The sequence below is a fragment of the Primulina eburnea genome, chromosome 3 (assembly GCF_022965805.1).
Source record: "Primulina eburnea isolate SZY01 chromosome 3, ASM2296580v1, whole genome shotgun sequence".
NCBI classification, from domain to species: domain Eukaryota; kingdom Viridiplantae; phylum Streptophyta; class Magnoliopsida; order Lamiales; family Gesneriaceae; genus Primulina; species Primulina eburnea.
Window position 1 is genome coordinate 2,345,065 of NC_133103.1, and position 13,024 is coordinate 2,358,088.

General features: G+C 34.8%; 2 protein-coding genes across 5 annotated transcripts; one reads left to right on the forward strand and one right to left on the reverse strand.

The window, feature by feature from the left end:
• Window positions 1-1,481: 1,481 nt before the first annotated feature.
• LOC140825266 (probable methyltransferase PMT14) lies at window positions 1,482-8,422 on the forward strand. 3 transcript variants are annotated; one of them, XM_073186933.1, is made up of 8 exons: window positions 1,482-1,561; window positions 1,699-1,747; window positions 2,393-3,071; window positions 3,837-4,047; window positions 5,572-5,854; window positions 6,550-6,936; window positions 7,052-7,129; window positions 7,995-8,422. In XM_073186933.1, exons 3-8 carry the CDS (start codon window positions 2,403-2,405, stop codon window positions 8,227-8,229), a joined length of 1,863 nt encoding a protein of 620 aa, XP_073043034.1. In that variant the 5' UTR covers window positions 1,482-1,561; window positions 1,699-1,747; window positions 2,393-2,402; the 3' UTR covers window positions 8,230-8,422. The 3 variants fall into 3 exon arrangements, with proteins under 3 accessions (XP_073043034.1, XP_073043033.1, XP_073043035.1); XM_073186932.1 differs by having other exon boundaries at window positions 1,498-1,747; XM_073186934.1 differs by lacking the exons at window positions 1,482-1,561; window positions 1,699-1,747 and adding an exon at window positions 1,797-1,917.
• Window positions 8,423-9,098: 676 nt separating this feature from the next.
• LOC140825267 (uncharacterized) lies at window positions 9,099-11,660 on the reverse strand. Of its 2 annotated transcripts, none has more exons than XM_073186936.1 (3): window positions 11,283-11,660; window positions 9,439-9,744; window positions 9,099-9,363 (listed from the first exon to the last, which is right to left on the reverse strand). In XM_073186936.1, the coding sequence occupies exons 1-2, from the start codon at window positions 11,476-11,478 to the stop codon at window positions 9,446-9,448; spliced, it is 495 nt and encodes a 164-aa protein (XP_073043037.1). In that variant the 5' UTR covers window positions 11,479-11,660; the 3' UTR covers window positions 9,099-9,363; window positions 9,439-9,445. The 2 variants fall into 2 exon arrangements, with proteins under 2 accessions (XP_073043037.1, XP_073043036.1); XM_073186935.1 differs by having other exon boundaries at window positions 9,439-9,765.
• Window positions 11,661-13,024: the final 1,364 nt, after the last annotated feature.

Consider the following 13,024-nt stretch of genomic DNA (forward strand, 5'->3'; position numbering starts at 1 on the left):
CATTTATTTAAGAGGAGAAAACGAGCAGCATTAAATGTGGCCCATTCCGCCATGGTAAAGTCGATCCTGGGTGTGGGGGCACTGCCCCACACCCAATCAAGGGTCAAGATTCAATCATGGGGGGTGGAATTTTTTTTAAAAAATAAAATAAAATGGGCCAGAAATTTTCTGGCCCTTGGATCTGCCCGTACAGGCAGTGCCTGTACGGGCAGCATCGAATTTTCCGCCATTCACTCACGAGGTTCTCCTTCCATGATCTTTATTTTGGGGAAATTTTTGATGAAATAATTTTTTGTGAGTAATTATTTGGTGGGATGGTCATATAACATTTCTTGATTATATTTGTGCTGATAATGCTTACGGATAAATTACTTCAAATTTTGAAAATATCGAATCAGGGAATATATTTTAACCATGATTTGGTATCTTTTTTTAGAAATGAAAACATCGAGCTTAAAATAATAATTGTGATAGGTGGTTGGTTGCATATTTCTTATTTTATTTAATTATGTCCTTTTTTTCATATTATTTATGAGATATAAATGGTTTATTAGAAGATTAGAGTCGAATATTGAAGACGATAATTAAAAAATGGTGACTAAATGAGTTAAATTTATGTAATATACATGTTATCTTTCCCTTTAATGAACGTAACAACATTGATTGTGTACTTTATCATATTGTTTTAGTTATTCGTATAATTTTAATCCATGAGGATTTCAACTTCTCCTTATCTTAATTGCAAGATAGACCGACCGTGATGGCTGATTGTTTCATATATAAGCCATGAAAAATACTTAGTCAATGACTCGAAAAAAAATTCAATTAAAATTTTAGAAGCCATAGGGCTGAGTATTTATGATTATGATTAAAAATTTAATGACTTAATTGCAAGATATATACATTTTTATGACAGTGTAACTTGTTGTCGTAATTTTTCAATATGTACTCGATAAATTTCAGTCTAAAGAAGCTTATGAACTATATTTTTATATTTTTATGTGATAAGCATGTTATGTTTTTCTTGGACTGATAAAGTTGGTGGCAAACGTACTTTGGAGAAAAACTTATTAGAAGCTTATATGCCATGAGAAGGTTACAAGGTTATTACGGTAATTAAATTAACATATTACTACTATTTGTGAGCGGACTTAAAATAAAAATAAAAATTGGTAGGAAATTTCAGATTTTATGGTTAAAAATGCCCAAATTTGACTTGCAAAAAGCAATCAAAATCGACTTTACATTTAAAAAAGTGAATTTCGCCCTCCTTATAATACTAACAAAAAGCAAGAAACTTGAAAGTACTAATCTTATCTAAATCATTTTTGTTTTAAATTTTATATTGTTTTTCCAAACTTGAAAATACTAATCTTATCTAAATCATTTTTGTTTTAAGTTTTATATTGTTTTTCCATTAAAAAAATACATTTTTTGGGGTGTTAAAAATGTGCGAAGTAAATATTGATCATTTATGGGGTGGATGGATGTTGTATTCGAAACAAAGGTGAAAAAAAACAAGAGTCCAACTTCAATCCAACTGTTAGCGCTAAGTAGCAAGGTCTGTCTCTCAAAATCCTCCGTCGGTGTTTGAAAAAGATCTGAACTTTAATTCTCTCCCAATCATTGTGCACAACTACTGATGCTGCTTCATGGGCTTCACGTTTTAACTTAATTCTCTCTTTAATCTCTCCGCAGCCACTCAAAAGAAGTCATATTCCCACTTTTGCTGGTGGTAAAGACTAAAGTGAGTGTGTGTATATACTACATGGTCGATCTTCTCTCTCGTTTTCTGGTTTTTTGGATTTTGTTTTTGTTTTCATTGAATGATGAGCTCGAAACAATCGCTGACAATTTAATTTCTTTATTGCTTTCTTTTGATATTCCGTGGGTGAAATTTATCAAGAACCCATATTGGTAGGCTTTTGCTATCAGATTTAACCTTTTTCCGGTTGATTTATGGCAAATGAAGAATACCCTTCTGCATTTATGGATATGGATGTATACAAGTTGTTGTCTGTGTTTTGTGCTTATAAAGAGCTGGGATCAGTTTAAAATCGCAAGTGTGTTGTTGTATGGCACAGATCTCATCTGGGTAGATATTTGCTGAAGTGGCTAAAAAAAGGGTTAGACTCCAATGCTTTGAGGTTTTGGGCATTGAGTTCAAAAGCTGCACTATTCAGCTTTGGATCCTTTTCCTGTATATGTTACCGTACAATATTATTTTCTGTTTTAAAGGGACCAAAAGGTTATCAAGCGAATGGAGGAGGATAATAATCTCTTTTATTGAGTCATAGTTTATATTATTATTTTCACTGTATCAAGTTGTCCTTTGTTTTCTGTGCGATGAATTTGTGCTGCTAACTGCCAACTGACGCTGTTTATCCAATAGGGAGAATCATATGGCTTCGAAGATTCACTCACCAGGCAGTAGAAGAAGAAGTCCAGTGTCCATATTTATTGTGATTGGTCTTTGTTGCGTCTTCTATTTTCTGGGATCGTGGCAGAGTGGTTTTGGAAAAGAGAACAGCTTTGCAAAAGAGATAAATAAGCAGAAAACAAATTGCAACGTAGTTCCATCTACAAAGTCTGAAAGCCGTCATTCTTTGAACTTTGAAAGCCAACATAAATTTGTGGCAGTAGTTGGGTCTACTGAATCCAAATACAAAGTTTTTGAGCCTTGTGATGTTCAATACGCTGATTATACTCCTTGCCAAGAGCAGGATCGAGCCATGAAATTTCCTAGAGAAGACATGATATACAGAGAACGACATTGCCCACCACAAGAAGAGAAATTACACTGCTTGATTCCTGCACCAATCGGCTACACTAGTCCTTTTCCATGGCCAAAGAGTCGTGACTATGTTTACTATGCGAACGTCCCTTTTAAAAGTCTGACGGTTGAGAAGGCCAATCAGAATTGGGTGCAATATGATAAGAGTGGTGTCTTCAAATTTCCTGGTGGTGGGACGATGTTCCCACAAGGGGCAGATGCTTATATAGACGAACTTGCATCAGTGATTCCAATTGCGAATGGGTTGATTCGAACAGCATTAGACACTGGTTGCGGAGTATGTTCATTATTTTCCTTCCCTCTTTTGGTTTATGCTCATGAATTTGTTTCATTTTATTCAGAACAACGTTGCTTATATATTAATAACAAGATGATGTTGGATCATCGCTTGACTTCTCAGTTTATAAACTTGATAGAAGGCACATTATCAGTTTGATTTTGTAACTGATGGTATGTGCATAGCTGTGACTTTTTCTTATAATGATATGAACAGGCAATCAGGTAGAGCATCCCTGTACCTTTTGTATCATTCCAAACTTTTGATTTATGAGTAAATCACTAGTGTTAAAATTGGTAAAACACACATCTTTTGGTTAGAGTTGGTCCAATTTCCTGTCCGTTAAAAATTTGTTATAACTGGAGTTAACTCTTGATTCATTGACTTGTGAAACACGTCTTTCAGCAGCTTGCTAACTGCTTCTCGTGTTGAATTTTGTCTTTCTGAATTAACTACTAGATTACAATCGGAAGCATCTGACAAGCTCTTGGAGCTCAATATCCAAACAAATTAAGTACATATTTTCATAAGACAAACCGAGGAAGATATTTTAAAATAAATTATGAGCTTACGGGGTCCAAAAAAAAGTAATGTAAGTTCTGGGCATTATATGATACTTTAAAGAAGCTTGGCCGTACACCCTTTTAAGTATATAACAGACTTCAAGCCATAATTTACTCTGAATTTTTTTTCTTTTGGGTGAAATCTGATTAGTTGTAAGCATATTTTCATAGTTTCTGAACAAATTACAATAATTGCAATCAGGTTGCCAGCTGGGGTGCTTACATGCTTAAAAGAAATGTGCTGCCCATGTCATTTGCACCAAGGGACAACCATGAGGCACAGGTGCAATTTGCGTTGGAGCGAGGCGTGCCTGCTGTCATCGGGGTTCTTGGATCAATAAAACTTCCATACCCCTCCAGGGCATTTGATATGGTGCAGTGTTCCAGGTGCTTGATACCATGGACTTCTAATGGTACTACTAGCTCTATAAATATCCGCATATGTTAACATCTGGCATAAATTTACATAAAAAATGAATCGTGATCCTCTATATGTCAGTGGTTTACATATTGTAATCTATGTATTCTATTTTTAGTGGTAATGAAGCATTGCATACTTAACTCAATATCCCATGTGATTTTGAGCATGATGATATAATTTTGATCTTTTAGTAATTAGTAGTTTATGGTAAGGAGGATTCTTTGTCTTTACAAGTGATTGCGTTGGAATAAAGGATTAAACTAAATTTTCCTAAGAGCATAGTGCTATAACATCACGAGGTTCTCTTTTATGAGTCTGGAATCATCTGAGAAATCGAGAGGTCCCCTCATAACGCACCTCTAGTCCAATTATCAAAAATAGGTCGAAAAGGCCAAAAAGTTCACAAGTTAAGAAGCATTATGGAGCTCAATGAATATCCAATTAATTGTCCCATAACCCTATCCATAATGAAGGGTTGTGAAATTGACTCATAACTATACAGCATGCTTGCACCTTGATGGAAATTTAGGTATTCCGATTGATAGAGGGGAGTTATAAGGAAAAAGTTGAACTTCTAGAGTTTTTTGATAAGTGGGAAACAAAATTGAGCTCTCTCAAATAGACACACATCTATAGCTTAAAATCCATTGACCCTATAGGGTGTTTTGAGCAAACTCTACTTCCTCCTTTTCCTTTGGGTAATCCCCCATCCTAAAATGAAGTTTCCGAGGTATGGCAAAATTGTAATCGACTGAGAAAAAATTGGGAACTAAGGCTGTTTACTAAAGAAGGCCGAAAACATTGGGACATATCATCGAGAAAACTCAACTTCATACCAAGAGCTCATTTTGTGAAACTGGGGATAAACTTTGAGTTAATGTTCTAAATTATCTTTGAGAAGTTTATGATAATTTGCATTCTTGTCGGCCAAAAAAAGGTGCTGAATTTCAACTCAAGTCATATGAACTAAGTTTCAATCTTTTATGCTTTCTTTCTCAACTGATTATGGTGAACTGGCAAGATAATGATCGTATGCATCGGTTATTTTCACAAGTCTTTATATTTTCTTGTTACCAGTTTCTATCATTCTCTTGATTTTATCCATGCGTATATGTGACCTGAACTGGTAATGGTGAACTGGAAAGATAATGATAGTATGCAAACTTTATGCAATGATTCAATTAGATGTTAAATAATTGTATGTGACCGAGAGGAACTTAATATAATGAATCACTTATATGTTGAGCAAATGTGTGTGGCCGGGTGATTGATCCGCCTTAACTGTGTGGCACAATTTGTGCTTAAATTATAATATTGTCCTTTATGCTGTTTTTATAACCTTTTAAAAAGTTGAAAAATACTCAGTATCGTTCAATATCTCCATATTTTTTACTATATAGCCTTTGATACAAGAGCAAAGACTCTGCTTTGCAATGTCCAATCGTTTATGATGATAAACAAATTTCACCGAATCTAGTGCATCTACCATTTAAAGTTCTTATTTTTTCGTATATAGACGGCAAGTATTTAATGGAAGTGGATCGAGTTCTTAGACCCGGTGGATTCTGGGTGTTATCTGGTCCTCCGATCAATTGGAAAACATACTATCTTACATGGAAAAGGTCTAAAGAAGATCTGAAGGCGGAACAATCAAGAATTGAAGAGTTGGCTGAACTCCTTTGCTGGGAGAAAAAGTACGAGAAAGGGGACATTGCTATCTGGAGGAAAAAAGTAAATGCCATGTCTTGTAGAAGGATATCTGTCAATTATTGTCAATCTTCAGACAGTGATGATGTGTGGTAAGTTAATGGTTCCTTTTTATTATTTTTTATTTTTTTGATCATGCTAAGTAAATGGTTCTAAATAACAAATACTCAAATCTCCTGAACGTTTTGCAATATAAATCTGTTTTGCAACATCTGTTATTTTGCTTTAGCGTCTATTGTTCTGACATTTGAAAAATCAGGTGTTAGCATGTTTGTTATCAAAGCTTTATCCGAAAATGCATGATTTGATGAACCACAAAAAATCGAATTTGACAACATTTTTGTTTTCATTGGCTGAATTTATAGATTGTGTGGTGTAAACCCATATCACTTGGGGTTTAATGGTGGTGAATGTGGGCTTATTGGTTTTATTTAAACATAAATAGTTTTATTTTGATGATTCTAATATAGTGTGAGATTTATATGTTTTTCCTTAATTTCCCACCCTCAATGTGCATATGAAAATTTTAGAGATGGTTTTCGGGTATGATTTATCGTTTTTTACTGAAATGTAAGTTCATTTGAGCATCTTTATGAGCATTATACAACATTAAAAAAAACAAAATTCAAGGAATATTAATAAACATGAAGACACTGACACACATGTTTGATGCCCAGTTGAGTGATCTTGATGTCAAAAGGATTCTTTAATTTCTGTATGTATGTTGAAACCATTTTTCCTCCGAAGATATTTAACCTCAATATTAAATTTCATGATGTCTTGGAAGGTACAAGAAAATGGAAACTTGCGTAACTCCCTCCCCAGAGGTCAAAAGAGACAATCAAGTAGCTGGAGGGGAGTTGAAGCGGTTTCCGGCCAGGCTTTTTGATGTGCCACCTCGAGTAAAAAATGGGGATGTTCCTGGAGTCACATCCGAGTTGTATAAAGAGGATAATAAGCTTTGGGAAAAACATGTCAACGAGTACAAAAGGATTAATAGGTTACTTGGCACCACAAGATATCGGAACATCATGGATATGAATGCAGGTCTTGGAGGTTTTGCAGCAGCGTTGGAATCTCCGAAACTATGGGTGATGAATGTTGTGCCTAATGTTGCTCAGAATACTCTAGGTGTCATATACGAGCGAGGCTTGATTGGCATATATCATGATTGGTACACTGTCTACTTTTCCACATTCAACAAACGATCTTAACATGCATATCCAACCAGTAAATGTTTTGAAATTCCTTGATTTGGAGCTAAGTTGTATTTTTCTCTATTATTTCAGGTGTGAAGGGTTCTCCACTTACCCAAGGACCTACGATTTCATTCATGCTAATGGCTTATTCAAGTTATATCGCGACAAGTAAGCAACAATTACTTGATCCAACTACTTGACAATGCACGTTTGATTTTCTTGTTTTAGAAGTTTGTAGTCTCTGAAATATTTTCTACCGTAATGTTCAGAATTATTATTGTTATTAATTTCCTGAATATCTGATTTTAAAAAGTGGAAGATAACAGAAGAATCTGCTATTGCCTCTCAATACATATTTTTTAACCAAAAGAGTGGGGAAATACAGTGAAGAATTTACCCAGCTATTAGATTGACATGCAACTCATATTGTGAGTTTCACGAACCCTTTCTCAACCTCTTATCTTGTTAAAATATGAAAATACTATGAACTCAATTTCTTTATGCTCAAGCTTTTGGAAATGATGGTACTATAGTCTGTGTCATGGTTTTAGTACTGAAGATCTTGAGTTCAAACCCCCATGGGCAAATGCTCTTTTATTGTTAATTCAGATGTAACTATTACTTGTTTATGAGTCTTCATCGCCAGTTATATGATAAGCACTCGTAGATCTTTGATATTTAATTTTGAGCCTCCGCCTTCTGGTCTCCAATGTAAATAGACGTGAGATAGCGTGTTAAAATATGGAACCAATGTTGGTTCATTTCTTGTAAGTTCGAGTTTCTGGGAGTAGTGGCATTCTAACAAAATCCTATATCATGCCAGGCCATCAAAACATTCATTTTACATTGAAGGTGAAACTGTAAAATCTAAAATTTATTGATGGAAGGTTGACATTTACGCTGCATAAGTATTATATGAAATGGTAAAATTTGAGTTGAGTTCACCAAAAAAAAAATCACTGAAGTGGGGATCTTTATTGTCCTTTTACTATTCTGTTTCTTCCTTGGTTAAGTTTTTTTAATTGGGAAGCAGGTGTGATTTTGAAGACATTCTCCTGGAAATGGATCGAATTTTGCGGCCCGAAGGAACAGTAATTTTTCGAGATGGGGTTGAAGAATTGAATACTGTGAGCAAAATAAGCCGAGGAATGAGATGGGAAACAAAAATGATGGATCATGAGGAGGGCCCTTTGGTGCCTGAGAAAATACTCGTTGTAGTGAAAAAATATTGGGTCGCCGCCGCCAATTCCTCTGCTACCGAAGAATGAAGTGATATCATCAATGCAATATGTATTGTGTTATGTGGAATGCGTTCTTTTGTTATCTATTCAACTTTATGTTGCTACATTACTTTAGCATTGATAATTGAGCAATTGTATCTAATTTTACTTGATTTGTCGATGTAATGGAAAAATAAATGAAAAAAATCAACATTTGTGACCTTCGGAGGCTCTTTGCTTTTGTGTCCACGAACATTTGCACTGCATAGAATGCAACTCATCGACTACTTTGTCTTATATGGTTATACGAGCTGCACGAGTTACAGCTCTATTCATGTACCTGCTTAGTACTTTTAGAAAAAGAAACAAATAAAACAACTTATTATTTATATTAGCCTAGAGCTTTTTTCTTTTCTCAAACTTTTAGTCTCCTCGTTGTAACCGCAAATCCATGAATGGGTATTTTGTTATTTAGACTCGGTCAACTTTGTGGGTTACATGTAAATGGGCCATTTGGATCTTATTTTCTTCATGTTATATTGTTTTCATTAAAATGAATAGAAGGAAAACCAACAAATTAAATAAATCAAACGGTAGTTAATAGTAAAACAGTGGTTAGATTTACAAATTACACATGTGATGCCTGTGGGAGTGGCCCGTCTAAATTTCGATCCAAGTTGAGGGTGAGGATGATATCTGTTCAAAATTTAAAAGTGGAGGAACCAAAGCTGTTGTAAATCGTAGGCATTGGGGACTATTGGTGAAGATTAACGACCAAATATATAAAGAACCGAAAAACTAACAAGATTGGCTGGACTCATTGATATGAACTATAGGTTAATTCTGGTGACTCACACAAGACTGTAGTACCTCGTATCCCATTGATCCACCGGCACAATTATGCATGAAAGTCGATCTTGATTCAAGGGTCGGGTTTGATGATAAGTAATTGCTAGTCATCTGTTCCACACATTATATACACGGTCAATCGTATCAAACCTACTATCTCAATTCAAGGTCGGTTTTGACTAACGAAGTCACTAAACATCAGAAGGCTCGCATTATATGCAGAAGTAAATTCGAGTCAATATCATTCCAGCGACACCGTTGACTCTGCATTGAAATTTTATCATCTGCTTCAACTAAGATGATTTCATGATGGTGTTCTCTTTCAAGTGACACCTAGCATTCAACAAAACAACCAAGTTAATGAACAAATATTGGGATGATTGTATTTTACATCGGTCTGCCAATTACCAGGAGGCTAGAATCGATGATTTGTTATTACTTCCTTCCGACCACTTTGGGTAGCCCGCAACACCCACTTGGCAGTCAACTGTTTCTGTGCTAATAAAGCTGCTTCAGCCTTTTCTCTTGCCTCTTCACATGTTTCCATTCCAGAATTGCACTTGTCTGCCTCTTTCTGGTATTGAGATGCCATTTTCTTAGCCTCCAGTAGTGCCATGTCAGCATGCTGATGTTTCTTTAAATCTTCAGCTTCCCGCAGCTTCAATTCTTCAGACAGTAGCTCCACGAAGTTCTTCTGTGTGTCCTCATTTATTCCTGGATCGTGCTTTGAACAATCTGTGAGCCTCAAAGCGAAAAATAAAATAAGGTGTTTAAGATAAAGAATTCAACATAGATGTTCTAAAATTTAAGAAACTAATGCAAACATTACCATTTAAAAAATAATTAGAACCACCTTGTGAGAAATGAGGGGTTTGACAAGACCATTACCTATATATGGCAATACTAAAAATTAAAGAGGCAAAGGGAAGCATTTTCGGTGCACATGGGAAAGTACTGGCAGACGAACCAAAAGATTGTTCGCTCCATACTTATTAAAAAAACAACTAAACACATTAAAATCCAAATTTTGCAAGTCAAGTTATGCTCAGGACCCTTGGAAGTATTGTGGACCAGAATCTAACTCCAACACATGATTATTTAGTAGAGTGGCTAGCATTTGGTAATGAAGCCGCAACAAAATTTGTCTTCTCTGTAAATGAGAGAATCTTAATCGCCAATATGCCAGAGTTTTTAAGCAATCAACACTTATTTTAGTCAAAACAAACTGTAACATCTGTTTTCTTCTTTAAATCGCTCTAATAGAACATATAACTCAAGTGCCACCACTTCATACGATGTAGTGGTATAAGACTCTCTCAATTTAGGGAGAAGAGGGGGTTTAAATTCAAATTAACACAACCCATCCCCCATATTGTACCAAAGAAAATGTATGTCTCAAGTAGCTGATCCATCAAAATCAGTGGTAGCTCATGAATTGGTTGCAGCTAAGTGTAAAATCCATTTGGCATGCAAGTTTTTCAAGCTGTATCGAGAATTATCCAAGACCGAGTTCGAATTTGAGCAGTTCTTGAGCAATAAGTCTTCTGTTCACTTGATGGTGAATTTTTAATTATTTATTTAATTTAATCTATATTTTATTTTACTTGGTGTACATTATAAATATGTTTAACTTGGATTGACCAAATAATATTGATAGTCTTTCTCAATCTTTCCCCTTCGTTGCCTAAAGATGGTGGATTATTTCCATGCTTGAGGTGGTCCCAAAGATCTCAGAACTCTCAAAATCATAAACAACAAGGGAAAAATGCGAACTTTCTTTCTTGGGAAGGACAGTTTGGATAATTCACCAACAGCCATCCATTATAAGACTTGGATTCAAGAACTCAAATCCATCACCAGAGCTCAGATCCAGCGCCAGATCTTCCAGATGTTTATGCCTAATTTACTTCGGGAATGGAGATTTCGTACATTATTTTAATCTTGAGGTTTATTGATCTCCCTTTCCCCACGCCCCACGATCAGCGGATTCGAACTCTATTCAAAATCAGCCCAAGTTTCAGAGATCGAGCTCCAACAGTGAATTAAGCCCACAAATCTCTCCGCTTCCTTTTTCTCTCCAGTTTCGACATCAGTCCAAATAACAAATCTTTGTTTAAATGTACACAATTAAACCACCGCAGGACAAAAGAAGCTATTCTCGCATTAATTTCTGGAAGAAAACATCACAAAAAGTGCATCCATATCCCAAAAAACCATTTGAAACTGAGAAACCAAATCATAGTAAAAACTACCTTCGGGAGCGGAGAGCAGCTGCAGAGAATCAACACAGTCACAATTGCAGGATGGACATGAGGAGGAAGACGATCGACCGAATGCTACAAGCCCTTCCACTAAACGCCAGTACAGAAGTGGGCCAACAATGTATGCCGCTAAACACAATGCCATGATTGCAACAACTGCCTTCAAAACCCCACTTCGCATTGCCATCTTTAACCGTAACAAAAAACCCTTCCTCGCACTCTGAATCAATCAGTACCAGTGAATGTATACAGTATTCTGGTGCAGTAAAGTTACTGAAACTTCATCCCTTTTACTCTTTGGTTTCTTCTTGAGAAGTTTATGGAAGAAAAGAAAAGATTGACTTCGCTTAGTGTGGGCCTTTGACAGTTTTCTTTACTGGGAAATCTTTTTGAGAAGATAAAATATATTTTTTGTTTTGGTCTGTACGAATAAAATGTTATGGGTGGATATGTATTGTGTCGACAACTAATTGGTTAATTTTTTAAAAATATATATATTATCTTTGAATTATAATATAGTAAAATTTTAAAGTATTTTCGGAAATTTGGGTGGAGGTTGTATCACAAGTAATGATTATAGAGTTGGTCTGTGAGACCGTCTCACGGATACTAATCTGTGAGACGGGTCAACCCTACCCATATTCACAATAAAAAGTAATACTCTAAGCATAAAAAATTATACTTTTTCATGGATGACTCAAATAAGAGATCCGTCTCACAAATTCGACCCGTGAGACCGTCTCATACAAGTTTTTGCCATGATTATATTGGAATATGTGAAAATAAATGAGAGAGAATATAATGTAAAAATAGTAAAATAACGTTACTCATATTAGACCATCCAATGATCAAACTTGTCAGATGAGAGTCATTGAGAAATATTTTTTTTTCATGTATAGATTATCATTTTTTATTAAAAAAATATTATTTTTTATTAATTATATTATGAAAAAATATTATTTATTATATATTAATTTGAGTTAAAAATATACTTTTGATGTCAGATTATGTAATATATACTGATTTAAATAAAAATATATTTTTCACCGTAGATATTGATATGTTAAACTGTTGCGTTTATACTTATGGATAAGTGATGAAATATTATTGTGTGCATAATCACACCATTTCATGGATTAAATGGAAATTAATTTCGACCTTAGATTTTCTTTTCTTACTTTTGTCATTCCAACCTTTAATGTAACATTTTTATTCTATGTTTGACGTGATTAATGATCATTACGCTCATAATTAAAATAGACTTTGATAGATATACTCATATCATAAAACAATCTAACCTATGGATACTAATTTGATGGTTTATAAAAATTTTGACATGATGTCTCTATATTTCGGACGATCCAATAATCTCATCAATAGTTAAATCCATATAATATATATTCCACAACTTACTTATATAATAAACACATATATATCAACATGATCACAAGATAGATGTTTTGTCCATGGTTTTCTCAATTCATTCTATATACGAACACACCCTTCATTGTTATACCTATAGACATAGACATCGTTAAACTTACTTCAAACCCAACATAACATCAACTATAATACATATATGCGGAAGCCAAGATGATAACAATAGCATGTCGAGGTTCTTGTTGGGATAAGACATTTCACAAGCATCCATTGGCGAGTAGGATCGGCATCTTATTCACCTTCATTACCTGGTTCTGTAATACATGAGATACATGACTTTATAAAACTCAATA